Below are 19,782 nucleotides of genomic sequence, written 5' to 3' on the forward strand. Positions count from 1 at the left end.
AGACCCCGATGGACATTGGTAATTCACAATGCCGCATGTCCGGTTCACTGGTTCATTGGCGAAAGCAATGGCAGGGGAGCTGCGTTGCCACGGTGACACCAGTTGCAACTGAATAGGAGACAAGATGACGAGGCAGTCTGCGAGAGTCTCTGTGGTACACACTAGAATCCTTGCAGGGTAGAGAGCTGGTCACTCCTGTTGATCCTGCCCTCCAGTGTTCACCCAGAGGATGAACAAGCTGGACCAGGACAATCTACAGTCATGCCACTCAGGGACTTGGTCTATATTTGTTTTTCTTTGTGGCTGTATGTTTTTTTCTGAAATCATAACTATATTTGCTATTTGTGCTTTGTGCAGTTAGTAATGTGTTTGGTACTTGGTCCTGACGGAACGCTGTTTCATTTGGCTATATTCATGTATTGTTGAATAATAATTAAACTTGAACTTGAATTTGAAGAGACTGAAGGCACTGGAATCTGGAGCAACAATATTGTGCCACAGAAACTCAATAAGCCAAGCAGCGTCTATGGAGAATAAAAAATTTTCAACATTTCAGGTTGAAACCTTGCATCACAACTGAGATTAACCCATAGTAACACATACAAAATGCTGGAGAAACTCAGCTGGTCAGGTTGCATCTATGGAGCAGCAGAAAGAGCTAATGTTTCGGGATGAAACCTTTCCTCAGGACTGTGAAAGGAGGGGGGAAGAAGTCAGAATAAGCAGGTGGGGCCAGGCGAAGGAGTACAAGCCAGAATGTGATCGGTGAAACCAGGCGAGGGGGAAGGTAGATGGGTGAGGGAGAGGAGATGATGTGAGAGCTGCGAGGTGATCAGTGGAAAAGGTGAATGGCTGAAGAAGATGCATCTGCAGGAACTCTTGTGTTTCAGATTAATCAATTTCTTCATAATGTTATCAGATAATCAGATGCTGAATTCTCATTATCAACATGGAATAGATCATGATCAGATGCTTTCAGTTAGTGCTTCAAAGTGGCGATGATTCAACATGGAATTTATCTTATCAAGTTCCATTCAGAAAATACTTGTTTTTCAAACAAGTAGCACTGATTAAAAAAAACAGTACTATGTGTATGAATTTTTAGACTATCTTTCTTTCTTTTTATCATTTCATAAGTATAACTTTTATAATGTTTAATTTCCCACTCATAACAGAAAATATGGCTACTTGCTTTTCTTTGCAGGTATTTCTCACAACAACCACAGGAATGTAGGAACTACATTCAGCAGGGTGGCTATAACTTTGGATGCAATTTCTCGGCCGATGGCATTATACAATTCAAAGACTTTCACATTTTCATAAATGGATCCAGTGATTCAGGAAACATTACAACAAAAACCAAAACGTTTCAGCTCCAGGACCAAGGTAAGAGTATTTGTTAACAAAGCACTGGCTGAGATTGGTAAAGCCAAAATCACACAAGAAGTTGACTTTGGAGAAGATTATTCTATTTATTTATATTAATGTCCAGTGACTGAAGAAGTGTGTCAAAAAAAAAGTTCCAGCTCAGATTAAAGCTGAGAGAACTCAGAACTAGTATAACACTTGGAGCCAGTGATGTCAATGTAAATTAAGTGATGGGTTTCTGTAAAGTACTTAGGTCCTGGCAATATTATTCTTGTAGGGCATGGTGCTGTTAAAGATATCGTAGATTGAGTTAGTTGGGCATATTACACATAAATCTTCCAAGGTGATCATAGATGTTGTTGACTTGCGTGTCATCACATTAATTTCTGCTGATAGCATTCTATTATGTAATGGTTTGCTCTGAATTTTAAGGCAATCTATCCTCAAATAATCAATGGTGAGCTCAGTTGCAAAACTAGAGTTTTTGCTGGTTTGGATTTCAATATTTGGCTGATTTGCCAGTTAACTTGATTCTACCCAATTCTCTTAACTTTATCAATGGTTTCTGATTTGTTATTGTGACTCTGAATTGCTGCACTGGGTCTGACCCCAGCAATGACCATGGCGTTAAAACCATTAATTTGCATTCAAAAAGTAAGTCTGTTATTTATTTAGTAAGAAAATAATTCAATATAAATGATGAACTAATAGTTACACATACTTTAATAATCAGATGAAGAAATGAATCTTTGAGAAAAAGCTTCAAAGAGATGTCTTAGGCAAGTTAATTTTGAGTTTTAAATCTCTGCTCAAAGAGAGACCAACATTTAGTTTGAAAGTTTCAGGTGGGATGGTAGAGTAGTGCTCAGCGTAACACTTTAGAGGGCAAACAACCCACATATAATTTCCTCCACTGTCTGCAAGGGTTTGTACATTCTCTCTGTGGCTGTTTGGGTTTCCTCCAGGTGCTCTGCTTTCCTCCCACATTCCAGAGACATATGGTTAGGGTTAGTGAGCTGTGGGCATGCTAGCTTGGCACCAGAATCATGGTGACACTTGCAGGCTGCCCAGATCAATCCTCGCTGATTTGATTTGATGAAAAGTACACGTTTCACTTTGTGTTCATTGTACAGGTGACAAATAAAGCTAATCTTTTATCTTTTGAACGTTTCATGATCACCATTGTTGACTCCAGCTTTTTATTTCAGATTAATTCATATCATCTGGACAGTATGCAATCAAATATGTCTACAGATCTGTAACCAATGTGTCTAGATATTTAATAATGTAGCAAATTTTCTTCCATATCCTACAGATGAGGAAATTGCAATATCCAATCTTTGGATTGAATTTGAACTGATGCCCAAATTCTTCTGAAGAACCTCCACTGTGATAAACTTGGATTAAGCTCCTTTTCTAACAGGACTAAAATTCTTTGCTACATTTCAGTGCAACCCTTTCCACCTGCAAACCTGATAGTGAATACTACAGAAAACAATGGTCTCCTCCTGGAATGGGATGCTCCAATGGGAACAGCGAGATGTTTGGAATATGAAATCAGGCACCAGAATAATGACAAGGAGTGGCAGGTACAGAGTGGCAGTGACTACACGATGAACATGAGTTTCCTATCGAGGCTAATAACTAACTTTTAAGAGTGGGTTAGAGCACAGAAGTGGTGTAACACCTTCCACTGTCAATTAAGATGAAGGACTCCTCCCTCTGGCAACTTGATTGGATCAAGCTCCCCTCTGTTGGTCTTTCCTCACACTGAAGGAAATCTGGTTTTCAGCTGGTAAAATAGACATAGAGCTATAGGATAATGCACATAAATCAGCCATGATGGAATGGCAGAGCTGATTCAATGGGTGAATGTTCCTATGTCTTATAGTCTTATGGCTCAGCTTATACATGGCAACCAAGATATCTTCCTAAGCTGGTTCCATATGCTTTATTTTGGTCATATGCCTTTGTAACTTTCCTATACATGTATCAACCTGTCCAAATGTCTTTCAAATGTTGTCATTGTTCCTGCCTCCCTCACTTTCTGTGGAAGCTCATTCCATATATCCACCACCCTCTGTGTGAAAATCTTGTCCCTATTCCAACTGAAATGATTTCAGTTTAAAGCTGTTTCATGGAAAAAAATAGACTTGGGGAAAGATCTTGATATCCTGGTCTCTCTGCCTGGAATCACCACATTACTCCATGAAACTGAAAGGAACATCTGTATCTATATATGTCTGAACTGGTTGTTCCATTTTATCATTTCACCTGTTCATGATTGTTTTTTTTCATATTTCCTTGTGCTATTTTCAGTAGTGTTTTCTGTTTTCTATTTTCTTATACACCATGAATGGATTGATTGAGTTTTCAGTAGTTCTCAATGCTATTTTATTACTTCCTTAAGTACCATTCATCCTCAAAAACAATGCATTTCCACAATATCATTATCTGCTCAGTCATCATCATCATCATCATCATCATCAGGTGCCATGCCCAGTTTGAGCTTTGTCTGCCATGGCCCACACACACCTGTTTCAGGTCAAGTGGATCAATTCATTGGTAGCATTTCCAGTTCTCTGGCTGCTGTCTCCACCATCATTTGTCTTTGTCTTCCTCTTGTTTTCTTCCCTTCAATCTTTCCCATAATTACTGTGCATTCTAACTCCTCTTTCCTAATCACATGTCCAATGAAGTTACGTTGCCTTTTCATGATCTCATACATTATTTCTCTTTTTGTGTTTGCTCTGTTCATGACATTCTCGTTCGATATTCGTTTTGTCCATGATATTCTTTGCATCCTCCTCAAAAACCACGTCTCTGCTGCTTCAATTCTTTTCCTCATGTTACTGGATATTGTCCAACATTCTGAGCCATATAACATAACTGGGATAAACGTAACATTTCAGTACTTTAATGCAGGTTGTCATGCCTAGTTTAGTATTGGTCAGTATACCCTTCATTCTCATAAAGGTGCCTTTTGCCATCCCTATTCTTCTTTTGATGTCCATGTCGCACCTGCCATCTGATGTCACCCAACTTCCTAAGTCGCAAAAGTTCTGTACTTGTTTTATATCTTCCCCGTTTATTCTCAGTCTGCAGATAGGATTCTCCTTCCTTGTGGATATCACCATACATTCTGTCTTTTTGCAATTGATAGACACGTTTTTGCACTTTCTTCAACAATTATATCAATTATCATGAGAGAGGTCTGGAGTGGCATGAGGACCATCACTGGGTTCCGGCAAACTAGCAACAGAGGAGCTTAAGGCAGTGTGGACAGGGCCAATGAACTTAACCTGTTCTTTAACAGATTTGACATTGTGGCCCCTGCCCAGCCCCCACATGAGTCATCTGTTGTCTGCCCCCAACCAACACATATTCCACTCTCCCCTCCTACCCCTCCTCACAGTCCTCCACCCTGCTCTCATGACTATACCCTCTCCTCACACGAAATCACCACAGTGGGCTTCACAGCTGAACAGGTGAGAAGACAGTTGAAACGTCTCAACCCAAGCAAGGCTGCAGGACTGGATGGTGTCAGTACCAGCGTGCTCAAAGCCTGTGCCCCTCAGCTATGTGGAGTGCTTCGCCATGTCTTCAACCTGAGCCTGAGTCTCCAGAGGGTCCTGTGCCGAAGACGCCGTGCCCCAGCAGCCTCAATGACTACAGACCGGTGGCATTGACCTCCCACATCATGAAGACCATGGAGAGACTTGTTCTGGAGCTGCTCCGGCCTATCGTTAGGCCACACTTAGATCCCCTCCAGTTTGCCTACCAGCCCCGACTAGGAGTTGAGGATGCCATCATCTACCTGCTGAACAGTGTTTACGCCCACCTGGACAAGCCAGCGAGCACTGTGAGGGTCCTGTTTTTTGACTTCTCCAGTGCGTTCAACACCATCCGCCCTGCTCTGCTGGGGGAGAAGCTGACAGCGATGCAGGTGGATGCTTCCCTGGTGTCATGGATTCTTGATTACCTGACTGGCAGACCACAGTACGTGTGCTTGCAACACTGTGTGTCCGACAGGGTGATCAGCAGCACTGGGCTCCACAGGGGACTGTCTTGTCTCCCTTTCTCTTCACCATTTACACATCAGACTTCAACTACTGCACAGAGTCTTGTCATCTTCAGAAGTTTTCGGATGACTCTGCCATAGTTGGATGCATCAGCAAGGGAGATGAGGCTGATTACAGGGCTACAGTAGGAAACTTTGTCACATGGTCTGAGCATAATTATCTGCAGCTTAATGTGAAAAAGACTAAGGAGCTGGTGGTAGACCTGAGGAGAGCTAAGGCACCGGTGACTCATTTCCATCCAGGGGGTCAGTGTGGACATGGTGGAGGATTACAAATACCTGGGGATACGAATTGACAATAAACTGGACTGGTCAAAGAATACTGAGGCTGTCTACAAGCAGGGTCAGAGCCGTCTCTATTTCCTGAGGAGACTGAGATCCTTTAACATTTGTCGGACAATGCTGAAGATGTTCTACGAGTCTGTGGTGGCCTGTGCTATCTTGTTTGCTGTTGTGTGCTGGGGCGGCAGGCCGAGGGTAGCAAACACCAACAGAACCAACAAACTCATTCGTAAGGCCAGTGATGTTGTGGGGATGGAACTGGACTCTCTCACGGTGGTGTCTGAAAAGAGGATGCTGTCCAAGTTGCATGCCATCTTGGACAATGTCTCCCATCCACTACATAATGTACTGGGTGGGCACAGGAGTACATTCAGCCAGAGACTCATTCCACCGAGATGCAACACAGAGCGTCATAGGAAGTCATTCCTGCCTGTGGCCATCAAACTTTACAACTCCTCCCCTGGAGGGTCAGACACCCTGAACCAATAGGCTGGTCCTGGACTTACTTCCTGGCATAATTTAAATATTACTATTTAATTATTTATGGTTTTATTACTATCTAATTATTTATGGTGCAACTGTAACGAAAACCAATTTCCCTCGGGATCAATAAAGTATGACTATGACTAATTAAGTTTTGTAATTCTTTCTCTGTACTTGCAATTAACACAGTGTCATCTGCATATCTGAAATTATTGACGTTTTCACCGCCAACTTTGATTCCCAGGATGTCTCTTATTTTTTGTAATATTGTTTCACTGTACACATTAAATAAACCTTTGTCTAACACCTCTCCTGATTTTCGTAAACTGACTCACTTCTCCATCTATTCTTACAGCGGCGGTTCGTTCCCAGTACAGATTTCTGATTAGGCGAAGGTCTTTCGAATCTAGATCTAGAGTTTCCTGTAATATTTCAAATAACTTATTGTGCTTCACTTTATCAAATGCTTTTGTGTAGTCGATAAAACAAACAAATCTTTTTGCACTTGAATAGCTCGTTCTGATAGTATCCTTAACATCAATATTTCATTTCTTGTACCTTTGTCTTTCACAAAACCACATTGTTCTTTACCTATTTCAGCTTGTATCTCACTTTCAGCTCTTGTCATCAAAATTCTTAAACTTATGGACTTATGTAATTCACATTTTATTGCTCCAGGTTTAGATTTCGATTTAGATTATGAGAATACTCAGTCCTCTTTTATTGTTATTTAGAAATGCATACATGCATTAAGAAATGATACAATGTTTCTCCGGAGTGATATCACAGAAAACAGAACAAACCAAAGACAGAACCAAGTAATTATAACATATAGTTACAGCAGTGCAAAGCAATACCATAATTTGATGAAGAACAAACCATGGGCACGGTAAAAAAAAGTCTCAAAGTCCCCGCGTCAATCGACTCCCGAGTCCCCCGATAGCAGGCGGCAAAAGGGAGAAATTCCCTGCCATAAACCTCCAGGCACCATCAACTTGCCGATGCCTTGGAAGCAGCAAACCACAGCTGACACTGAGTCCATCCGTCCAAAAGCTTCAAGCCGCCAACCAGCCCCTCCGATACAGCCTCCCGAGCGCCATCCTCTGCTGAGTGCCTTCGACCCGGCTGCTGAAGCACATAAAGCTGAGGCTTTCGGGTCCTTCTGCTCCGGAGATTCTGGTTATCACACAGTAGCAGCGGCAGTGAAGTGGGCATTTCAGAAGTTTTACATAGAAACATAGAAACATAGAAAATAGGTGCAGGAGTAGGCCATTCGGCCCTTCGAGCCTGCACCGCCATTTATTATGATCATGGCTGATCATCCAACTCAGAACCCATACCCCCTGACCCCTGTAGCCACAAGGGCCATATCTAACTTCCTTTTAAACATAGCTAATGAACTGGCCTCAACAGTTTGCTGTGGCAGAGAATTCCACAGATTCACCACTCTCTGTGTGAAGAAGTTTTTCCTAATCTCGGTCCTAAAAGGCTTCCCCTCTATCCTCAAACTGTGATCCCTCGTTCTGGACCTCCCCAACATCGGGAACAATCTTCCCGCATCTAGCCTGTCCAATCCCTTTAGGATCTTATACGTTTCAATCAGATCCCCCCTCAATCTTCTAAATTCCAACGAGTACAAGCCCAATTCATCCAGTCTTTCTTCATATGAAATACCTGCCATCCCAGGAATCAATCTGGTGAACCTTCTTTGTACTCCCTCTATGGCAAAGATGTCTTTCCTCAGATTAGGGGACCAAAACTGCACACAATACTCCAGGTGTGGTCTCACCAAGGCCTTGTACAACTGCAGTAGTACCTCCCTGCTCCTGTACTCGAATCCTCTCGCTATAAATGCCAGCATACCATTCGCCTTTTTCACCGCCTGCTGTACCTGCATGCCCACTTTCAATGACTGGTGTATAATGACACCCAGGTCTCGTTGCACCTCCCCTTTTCCTAATCGGCCACCATTCAGATAATAATCTGTTTTCCTATTTTTGCCACCAAAGTGGATAACTTCACATTTATCCACATTAAATTGCATCTGCCATGAGTTTGCCCACTCACCCAACCTATCCAAGTCACCCTGCATCCTCTTAGCATCCTCCTCACTGCTAACACTGCCACCCAGCTTCGTGTCATCCGCAAACTTGGAGATGCTGCATTTAATTCCCTCATCCAAGTCATTAATATATATTGTAAACAACTGGGGTCCCAGCACTGAGCCTTGCGGTACCCCACTAGTCACCGCCTGCCATTCTGAAAAGGTCCCGTTTATTCCCACTCTTTGCTTCCTGTCTGCTAACCAATTCTCCACCCACACCAATACCTTACCCCCAATACCGTGTGCTTTAAGTTTGCACACTAATCTCCTGTGTGGGACCTTGTCAAAAGGCTTTTGAAAATCCAAATATACCACATCCACTGGTTCTCCCCTATCCACTCTACTAGTTACATCCTCAAAAAATTCTATGAGATTCGTCAGACATGATTTTCCTTTCACAAATCCATGCTGACTTTGTCCAATCATTTCACCGCTTTCCAAATGTGCTGTTATCACATCCTTGATAACTGACTCCAGCAGTTTCCCCACCACCGACGTTAGGCTAACCGGCCTATAATTCCCCGGTTTCTCTCTCCCTCCTTTTTTAAAAAGTGGGGTTACATTAGCCACCCTCCAATCCTCAGGAACTAGTCCAGAATTTAACGAGTTTTGAAAAATTATCACTAATGCATCCACTATTTCTTGGGCTACTTCCTTAAGCACTCTGGGATGCAGACCATCTGGCCCTGGGGATTTATCTGCCTTCAATCCCTTCAATTTACCTAACACCACTTCCCTACTAACATGTATTTCGCTCAGTTCCTCCATCTCACTGGACCCTCTGTCCCTTACTATTTCTGGAAGATTATTTATGTCCTCCTTAGTGAAGACAGAACCAAAGTAATTATTCAATTGGTCTGCCATGTCCTTGCTCCCCATAATCAATTCACCTGTTTCTGTTTGCAGGGGACCTACATTTGTCTTTATCAGTCTTTTCCTTTTTACATATCTATAAAAGCTTTTACAGTCCGTTTTTATGTTCTCTGCCAGTTTTCTCTCATAATCTTTTTTCCCCTTCCTAATTAAGCCCTTTGTCCTCCTCTGCTGAACTCTGAATTTCTCCCAGTCCTCAGGTGAGCCACTTTCTCTGGCTAATTTGTATGCTACTTCTTTGGAATTGATACTATCCCTAATTTCTCTTGTCAGCCACGGGTGCACTACCTTCCTTGATTTATTCTTTTGCCAAACTGGGATGAACAATTGTTGTAGTTCATCCATGCAACCTTTAAATGCCTGCCATTGCATATCCACTGTCAATCCTTTAAGTGTCATTTGCCAGTCTATCTTAGCTAATTCACGACTCATACCTTCAAAGTTACCCCTCTTTAAGTTCAGAACCTTTGTTTCTGAATTAACTACGTCACTCTCCATGTTAATGAAGAATTCCACCATATTATGGTCACTCTTACCCAAGGGGCCTCTCACGACAAGATCGCTAATTAACCCTTCCTCATTGCTCAAAACCCAGTCCAGAATAGCCTGCTCTCTAGTCGGTTCCTCGACATGTTGGTTCAAAAAACCATCCCGCATACATTCCAAGAAATCCTCTTCCTCAGCACCTTTACCAATTTGGTTCACCCAGTCTACATGTAGATTGAAGTCACCTATTATAACTGCTGTTCCTTTATTGCACACATTTCTAATTTCCTGTTTAATACCATCTCCGACCTCACTACTACTGTTAGGTGGTCTGTACACAACTCCCACCAGCGTCTTCTGCCCCTTAGTGTTACGCAGCTCTACCCATATCTATTCCACATCTTCCCGGCTTATGTCCTTCCTTTCTATTGCGTTAATCTCTTTTTTAACCAGCAACGCCACCCCACCTCCCCTTCCTTCATGTCTATCCCTCCTGAATATTGAATATCCCTGAACGTTGAGCTCCCATCCCTGGTCACCCTGGAGTCATGTCTCTGTGATCCCAACTATATCATAATCATTAATAACAATCTGCACTTTCAATTCATCCACCTTATTACGAATGCTCCTTGCATTGACACATAAAGCCTTCAGGCGCTCTTTTACAACTCTCTTAGCCCTTTTTAATGCTTGCCCTGGATTTGTTGGCCTGCCACTTTTACTTTTCCCCTTTGTACTTTTTGCTTCTACGCTCACTTTACACCCCTCTGTCTCTCTGCACTGGTTCCCATCCCTCTGTTGTGAACTAACCTCCTCACACCTAGCCTCTTTAATTTGATTCCCACCCCCCAACCATTCTAGTTTAAAGTCACCTCAGTAGCCCCCGCTAATCTCCCTGCCAGGATATTGGTCCCCCTAGGATTTAAGTGTAACCCGTCCTTTTTGTACAGGTCACACCTGCGCCAAAAGAGGTCCCAATGATCCAAAAACTTGAATCCCTGCCCCCTGCTCCAATCCCTCAGCCACGCATTTATCCTCCACCTCATCGCATTCCTACTCTCACTGTCGCGTGGCACAGGCAGTAATCCCGAGATTACTACCTTTGCGGTCCTTTTTCTCAACTCCCTTCCTAGCTCCCTATATTCTTCTTTCAGGACCTCATCCCTTTTCCTACCTATGTCATTGGTACCTATATGTACCAGGACCTCTGGCTCTTCACCCTCCCACTTCAGGATATCTTGGACACGATCAGAAATATCCCGGACCCTGGCACCAGGGAGGCAAACTACCATCCGAGTCTCTGGACTGCGTCCACAGAATCGCCTATCTGACCCCCTTACTATCGAGTCCCCTATCACAACTGCCCTCCTCTTCCTTGCCCTACCCTTCTGAGCTACAGGGCCAGACTCTGTGCCGGAGGCAGGGCCACTGTCGCTTCCCCCGGGTAAGCTGTCCCCTCCAACAGTACTCAAACAGGAGTACCTGTTGTTAAGGGGCACAGCCGCCGGGGTACTCCCCATCACCTGCCTTTTCCCCTTCCCCCTCCTAACCGTGACCCACGTGTCTGCCTCCCGTGGCCCCGGCGTGACCACCTGCCTTCCACTCCTCTCTATCACCTCCTCGCTCTCCCTGACCAGACGAAGGTCATCGAGCTGCAGCTCCAGTTCCGTAACGCGGTCCCTTAGGAGCTGCATCTCGATGCACTTGGCGCAGATGTAGACGTCCGGGAGGCTTGGAGACTCCAGGGCCTCCCACATCCGACACCGAGAACAGCAAACTGCCCTCACAGTCATAATGCCCCTCTCCTCAAATAGCAACAGAAAATGAATGTCAAACCTTCCTCGCCTCGCCCGCTTCCGCCTAAGCCCGTTGAGCCGAAGCCCTTAAGTCTTCACTCTGCTCCCGGCTCACTCCGCCGCCCGCAAACTACGCTGCCCGCTCTGAGGCTCTGTTCCTTTTAAATCTGCCGCGCTGCACTGCCCGATGTCACACGCCTGCGCAGTCCCGCCTCTCAGAAAGCCGTTGGAGAAAAAAAATAACGAAAATTTCAAAAATCTTTTCCAGGTGTTCCTCTGTACTTTCACGTCCGTCTCCATCAAATCAGAATTGTGCACGATCCCCTACTTGACAGATTACAGATATCATTTACTGGAGAGGCCGCGCGCGCTGCCGTCACACCGCCATCTTCTCCTCCTCCTCAGAAAGAGTGATAAATACTGATTTTTTTCATCTCTTCTGGTGTTATTCCAGTCTCATAAATGTCATTGATTAAATCAGTAAATTTCTCAATTCGATAATCATCAAGGGTGATAATTTGTTCTATTACTAATTCATCAAGACCTGCTGCCTTTCATCTTATTTATTGCATTACAAACTTCAGATTTTAAAATGCTTGGACTTTCAATGTTTTACTTAATTTCTGGTTTTTCACCTCGATCGTCTTCAAACAATTCCTGAATATACTCAGTCCATCTGTTCATAATCTTATCTTTTTCCATGATAATGGTACCGTCCTTTGCTTTCAAACATCCACCTGAAGAACAGAGGAGCTTTTTATCAGTGATATTCTTGATTTGTTGATGTAACCTTTTTGGATCAGTAATAGGGATTCTTTCTATTTGATCACATTCCTGGTTTAACCATTCTTCTTTGGCTTTTTGACATAAGCTTTTAGCTTTTTTATCTAAGGACTTATACTCTATTGGATTCGCTTTCTTCCGTCTCCTGTCTTCCATTAGATTTCTGATTTCATCCGTCATCCATTTATTCTTTGTGCTTTTTTCTTTTTTTAGGAATCACTGATTTTGCTGATTCTACCAAGGCATCCTTTAGAGAGTTAAATTTCATTTCTACATGATTGCTATCATCTTCAACAGATTCTATTTTTAGACTTTGAAATCTATTCCTTACTTCAATTGTAAATTTTTGTCTTAAGTTTTCTTTTTTAATTAATTGCAAGTAATCAAGGGATTTTGCTTTAGTTTTTTTAAGTTTTACTTTTACATGACATACTACTGGGTTATGGTCACTATTACAGTCTGCACCTGGATATGTTTTGCATCGAGTCACTGAGTTTCTAAATCGTTGGTTTATAGTAATAAAGTCAGTTTGATTTCTAGTGTTATCACCTGGACTTTTCCAGGTCCACAAGCGTCTTGGATGGCCTTTAAAGTAGGTATTCATAATGACCTGATTATTCATCTTGCACCATTCTACCCATTTCTCACTTTCATTTCTTTCCCCTAGTCCAAATTTTCCTATGGTATTTCCATCAGCGCCTTGTAGAATTTAGGTCTTCCATGACAATAACAATATCTTGAGATTTGCATCCATTCTTTGCTTGTTCAAGCTCTTCATAGCATTTATCTGTATCCTCATTTGTTCCATCTGTTGTTGGTGCATATACCTGTATAATTGCTAAATCAAATGGTTGTCCTCTGAATCTAACAAGGAGCACTCTTTCTGATATTGCCCAATGTCCTAAAACATTTTTTGCCATGTTTTCATCCATAAGAATTCCTACTCCATTAGTATGGGATGTTCCACAAGAATAAATTAGTGTTTTATTTCTATTCTGACATGTTCCAGCAACTACCCAACAAACTTCACTAATTCCCATGATGTTAATCTTTAGTCTTTCCATTTCATTTATCACATTGTCCAATCTTCCTGCTTGATATAGGGTTCTTATATTCCAAGTGGCAATAATTTTCTTTTGTGTTACTTGAATTTTATGAGCAGTAGCTTGACGACGGTCGGGGATCCCCTGTTGACCAGAATCAACCCTACCGTGCGAAGCATCTTCAAAATTGTCCTGAAGATACTCTTGACACTGTTGTTGTGTGATACATTTTGAGATTTTGACCATGGTTTTCTTAGCAAATAGATTCTAGGAAACCTAGTATCTAACAGCGGTGGTTTGCTATTGCCTACCATTGGGCGAACTAAAGAAATCACCATTTCTCTTCCTAAATGTTCATCTGCCTGGACTATAGCCGTTGATATTTGAGGTTGTAGCTCATCCGCCTTCTCCGCCATAAGTTCAGTTACTGAACCTGCCGAATCTGCCGTTGGCCTTTGCTTGTATCCTGAGCAGGAACCCTTGCAGGTGCTACCGTTACGGGTCAGAGCGGCCCTGGGAGCAATGAATGACTAAGGGGTAACTCCACTTTCCCCAAAGCTCTGAAAGTCCCCAGTCAGAGCCTCATCACCGGTTGCAGTTTAGAGTCATACCCAGGACCACTGCTCAGTCATAAGGGTTTAGAAAATGAAGTATTTTCCAATTATTTTCAAAATGCAAGTAAGAATACTCCTAATGTTGAGTTTGAGTGAAGGGAGATTTATTCTACATCCAGCTTCTCCATTTGACTTGGAGCACTTGATTATTAATTTTCTTTCAGCAGCTTGTCATTGCATAATGTCATTAAAGTATATCATATAAATGTTATCAAACAAAATTTGACTGATTTAATGAAAATCAAAAACAAAACTGTATGAGCTGGCAATTAAAATAAAAGAAAATGCTGGAACTTCTTAGAAGGTCAGGCTGTCACTGTGGGAACGTTTCACATAGAAGCCCTTGCTTCTGGGACCTGGGAAGAAGAGAAAAGAAGTTTGTTAAGCTGCAGGAAAGAGAGGGGATGGAAGATGTCTCCAATAGGGTAAAACTAGGGTAGCCATGGAGAAAAGCTGTAAACAGGGTATCTAGTTAATGAGTGAATAGTTTTCTGGTCACTCATTGACTGTTTTCTGCATTTGGTGATAATAATGTGGCCTTCTCTAACTTACTGAAACCAAGTATAAACTAAGCATCTGTTTTGCAGAGCCCCTGTGCTTTGCAATGGGCATCCTGAGTTCCCAACTGCATACAATTTTAACTCCCCTACTCACTCCCATGCTGTCCTAGTGTTCTTGTCACACGCTCTGTCATAGGGAGGCACTGGGAGTGGACCCCAATGCAAGTCACAGACACTGAAGTACTGGAAACTGGACTGGACTAGAGTTAGGGACAAGACTGGATACAGACTAGGAGCTGGGACAGGAACACAGGCTTGGGCTAGGAAAGCAGGACCAGGACAAGGAACGGGGAACTAGGAGCCTGGGCTTGGACTCCGAGTCAGAGATTGGACAAGGACCCAGAACCTGGGTCTTGACTCAGGCTCGGACCCCGGAACCAGGCGAGGACATGACGAGGCTTGGGTTCTTCGAGGCTTTCGTTCTTTGAATGCAGGGCCAGGACCCTTTGTAGGATGCAGGGTTGGGATACTTTCACAGATATCACCCCTTTGCAACCATTGACTCTTTGTGCTCCAACTCTTACAACCCTGGACACTTTGACTTTCCCAACATTAGTCACCTTCATTGCCTTCTCCATCTGCTCTTCAGTTTTACATCCTATTAGCAGGTTTCCATCTCCTAAAATTCTCGCATGGCTCACTTCCCCTACTTGTCCTCTAATGATTTTTGTTAGCTTAAGCAGATCAATTTTCTTTACTCCCCCTTCCCCCTCAAATCTTACCACTACATTTATCAATTTTGCCCTCCAGCCCTTCTCCTCAACTTCTCTTCCCTCACTTTTCTATCCACCTACACTAGACCCACCTCCTTCCTTTCTCTTCTGACCCATCACCTTCCTGTTCTTAGTCCCTCTCCCTACCTCTTCCCACTCACACTCCGTGCTATTGCTGTCACCATCAGTCTCTCTCTCTGCCACCCTATCAGAGTTTGCAAGGGACCATGTACGAATATCGTTCTGGAACTATACAGGCCGTCAGTCAATATTCCCACAGAATGTCCCCCACAACACCCCACAGCCACATCAACCACCCAATCCACAGCCCAGCCCAGTCCAGTCCAGTCCAGTCCAGCCCAGCCCCCACACTTGATCCCAGGGCCACTTATATTCCCAGTCCCAAGACGAGCATCAAGTGCCTATGATTAAACCCAACTGAAACAAGGGACAGCCAGAAGACCCGGAGTCCGGAGTCCACGGACTGGACCGTGAATCAGAATGTGGACTTCACGGACCAGACCATAACACGCACACTCATGCATCCATGATGAAGGTTCTTGAATTGAAACATCAGTTGTCCATTTCCATCCATAGATGTTGCCTGACTTGATGAGTCTCTCCAGCATTTTATGTGTTGTGTCCATCCACTTTAGTTTTCTACTTCCTTTTTGCACCTTTCCTAGTCCCCTCAATCACCTGATCCCCCCTGCCCATCATCCAATCCCCACCTGGTTCAACCAGCTTCTATCCCTCGCACTAACCAATCATCTCTCCATTCCATCCCGCTTATGGTTATACACTGGCAGTCTTTCCTCTTCCATCCCAGAGCTGATGTAGGATCTTGATCCTAAATATCAGCTTTTACCTTTTGCCTCCACAGATGCAACCTGACCCGCTGAGTTCTTCCAGCATTCTGTTCTTTGTCCTAGGTTTCAGCAGCCTCATTTGTCTTCAGACTATAACTGATAACATCAGAATCAGGTTTATTATCACCAGCATGTGACGTGAAATTTGTTAACCTAGCAGCAGCCATTCAATGCAATACATAATATAGAAGAGAAAAAATAAAATAAAAATAATAATAATATATGAATAAGTAAATCAATTACAGTATACTTATATTGAATAGATTAAAAATGTGCAAAAAAACCCAAAAATACTGTATATTTAAAAAAGTGAGGTAGTGTCTAAGGGTTCAATGTCCATTGAGGAATCGGATGGCAGAGGGGAAGAAGCTGTTCCTGAATCGCTGAGTGTGTGCCTTCAGGGTTCTGTACCTCCTACCTGATGGTAGCGGTGAGAAAAGGGCATGCCCTGGGTGCTGAAGGCCCTTAATAATGGACGCTGCCTTTCTGAGACACCGCTCCCTGAAGATGTCCTGGGTACTTTGTAGGCTAGTACCCACGATGGAGCCGACTAGATTTACAACCTTCTGCAGCAGTAGCACCCACCCACCCCCATCCCCCATACCAGACAGTGATGCAGCCTGTCAGAATGCTCTCCACAGTACATCTATAGGAGTTTTTGATTGTATTTGTTGACATGCTAAATCTCTTCAAACTCCTAATGAAGTATAACCACTGTCTTGCCTTCTTTATAACTACGTCAATATGTTGGGACCAGGTTAGATCCTCAGAGATCTTGACACCCAGGAACTTGAAACTGCTCACTCTCTCCACTTCTGATTCCTCTATGAGGATTGGTATGTGTTGCTTCGTCTTACCCTTCCTGAAGTCCACAATCAGCTCTTTCGTCTTACTGACGTTGAGTGCCAGGTTGTTGCTGTAGCACCACTTCACTAGTTGGCATATCTCACTCCAGTAAGCCCTCTCGTCACCACCTGAGATGGTTGTATTGTCAGCAAATTTATAGATGGTATTTGAGCTACACCTAGCCACACAGTCATGTGTATATAGAGAGTAGAGCAGTGGGCTAAGCACACACCCCTGAGGTGCGCCAGTGTTGATCGTCAGTGAGGAGGAGATGTTATCACCAATCCACACAGACTGTGGTCTTCCAGTTAGGAAGTCAAGGATCCAATTGCAGAGGGAGGTACAGAGGCCCAGGTTCTGCAACTTCTCAATCAGGATTGTGGGAATGATGATATTAAATGCTGAGCTATAGTCGATGAACAGCATCCTGACATAGGTGTTTGTGTTGTCCAGGTGGTCTAAAGCCGTGTGGGGAGCCATTGCAATTGCGTCATTGAGATTGAGGAGACATTGTTAAGTTCTGTATTTTGATATTAAACTCATCATCACATTTGACTACATTCCACTTTTTCATGATTTCTCCATGTAGAAAGCATCAGTCACGGTGCAGACAAAGTTTAGTTTGGCGAGTGTGGATCCAGAGGAGTTCTACACCTTTCAAGTGAGAAGCAAGATTAACATGTATTGTGGCACAACTCAACTGTGGAGTGAGTGGAGCCTCCCTGTTTACTGGGGAAAATTTAACACAGGTAAACAACATTACCGTATAATCTTGGAATCTTATAAACGTACAACCCTGTTCATTTGCCTGTTCTGTGCTTTATTTGTTTGGTCAAACCCTTTTGGTAGGTCTGCAGTCTGCAATCAAATAGTGCATTCAGAATCAGAATCAGTTTTATTATCACCAGCATGTGTCGTGGAATTTGTTAACTTAGTAGCAGCAGTTCGATGCAATACATAATATAGCATAAATAAATAAATTACAGTATATGAATATTGGAGATTAAAAGTCATGCAAAAACAGAATGAATATATATATTTAAAAAGTGAGGTAGTGTTCAAGGGTTCAATGTCCATTTAGGAATCAGATGGCAGAGGGGAAGAAGCTGTTCCTGAATCGCTGAGTGTGTGTCTTCAGGCTTCTGTACCTCCTACCTGATGGTAACAGTGAGAAAAAGGCATGCCCTGGGTGCTGGAGGTCCTTGATAATGGGTGCTGCCTTTCTGAGACACTGCTCCCTAAAGATGTCCTGGGTCCTTTGTAGGCTAGTACCCAAGATGGAGCCGACTAAATTCACAACCCTCTGCAGCTTCTTTTGGTCCTTTGCAGTAGCCCCTCCATACCAGATAGTGATGCATCCTGTCAGAATGCTCTCTGTGATACATCTACAGAATTTTTTGAGTGTATTTGTTGACATGCCAAATCTCTTCAAACTCCTAATAAAGTATAGCCACTGTCTTGCCTTCTTTATAGCTGCACGATACGTTGGGACCAGGTTAGGTCCCAACATATCAATGCAGCTATAAAGAAGGCAAGACAGGTTCGGTCTTCAGAGATCTTGACACCCAGGAACTTGACGCTGCTCACTCTCTCCACTTCTGATCCCTCTGTGAGGATTGGTACGTGTTCCTACATCTTACCCTTCCTGAAGTCCACAATCAGCTCTTTCATCTTACTGATGTTGAGAGCCAGGTTGTTGCTGCAGCAGCACTCCACTAGTTGGCATATCTCACTCCTGTACGCCCTCTCATCACCACCTGAGATTCTACCAACAATGGTTGCATCATCTGCAAGTTTATGGATTGTATTTGAGCTATGCCTAGCCACACAGTTATGGGTATAACGAGAGAAGAGCAGTGGGCTACGCACACACCCCTGAGGTGCACCAGTGTTAATTGTCAGCGAGGAGGAGATATTATCACCAATCTGTAAAGATTGTGGTCTTCCGGTTAGGAAGTTGAAGATCCAGTTGCAGAGGAAGGTACAGAGGCCCAGGTTCCAGAATGGTATGTAGAAAAATATCCTTTCCCTTTACCTCTTTGCAACTCCTGTAAGTCCACACTGGTTTGTTACTGGCCCTTCTGCAACGGCTTGGTGACAGTGATTGGTGTTCTTGCAGGAAGGTTGAGTGCACAGATTGAGAGTCACAGGTGATTATTTGGTGAGGTTGTTAAGTTCAGGGGAATCATAAGCCTCTTGATATAGAACTCTGTAACCTATGGGAACTTGCAGGAAATAGGGATTCTGAAAGAAGATGTCACAACCACGGATTCGGCAGCGCAGCAGGTATGGCAATTGCACTCATGAAAATGCACGTGTCAGCGAATTAATTATTTCATTGTGATGGTATTTAACTCCATTCTTTTCAACGTAGCACTTGTCGAGACTTGAGCAAAACATAGCAACGTTTCGCTGCCTACTTACACTCAGCCTTGCCTGAGAAATGAGACTGTTGAGTCAACTAACTCTGAAGACGAGTGGTATTCATGTTATATTTAGTTATTCCTTTCAGCTGCAGGGTTGGCTTCGTTTTCCACTTGAGAATAATATTTTTTCTCAAAACATCTCTTTATTGCTTTTACAGAATGAAAAGAAAACACATTAGATCATCCACAAGTTTGAAAGTACAACAAAGTTAAAGAAAAGGAAAAAATAAAATCTGGATGACCTGATTAATCTGGCTATTCAAGTTGATGACCGGGTGACTGAATGGCACAGGGAAAGAATGTTTCAAACTTCCTACGCGCTTTCTAATTGCTGTCTTTCCTCACCCCCTCCCCCTCCCTCAGCACCCAGTCGATGGAGGGGCTTATGCAAGCAGGGCGCATGTACCTGTCTCAGGAGGTACGAGAGTGGTACAGAATAGGTTCCTGCCTCTATT

General features: G+C 43.3%; 1 protein-coding gene across 2 annotated transcripts in view; it reads left to right on the forward strand.

Moving 5' to 3' along the window:
• Positions 1-19,782, forward strand: part of LOC134353405 (interleukin-13 receptor subunit alpha-2-like) — a 73,609-nt gene that overhangs the window by 39,801 nt on the left and 14,026 nt on the right. For both annotated transcript variants that reach the window (XM_063061431.1, XM_063061432.1), the window contains exons 3-5: positions 1,205-1,386; positions 2,818-2,957; positions 17,491-17,650. In XM_063061431.1, the coding sequence (XP_062917501.1) occupies positions 1,205-1,386; positions 2,818-2,957; positions 17,491-17,650 (482 nt within the window). The remainder of the gene's footprint in view (positions 1-1,204; positions 1,387-2,817; positions 2,958-17,490; positions 17,651-19,782) is intronic.

The sequence above is a fragment of the Mobula hypostoma genome, chromosome 10 (genome assembly GCF_963921235.1).
Source record: "Mobula hypostoma chromosome 10, sMobHyp1.1, whole genome shotgun sequence".
Taxonomy (NCBI): domain Eukaryota; kingdom Metazoa; phylum Chordata; class Chondrichthyes; order Myliobatiformes; family Myliobatidae; genus Mobula; species Mobula hypostoma.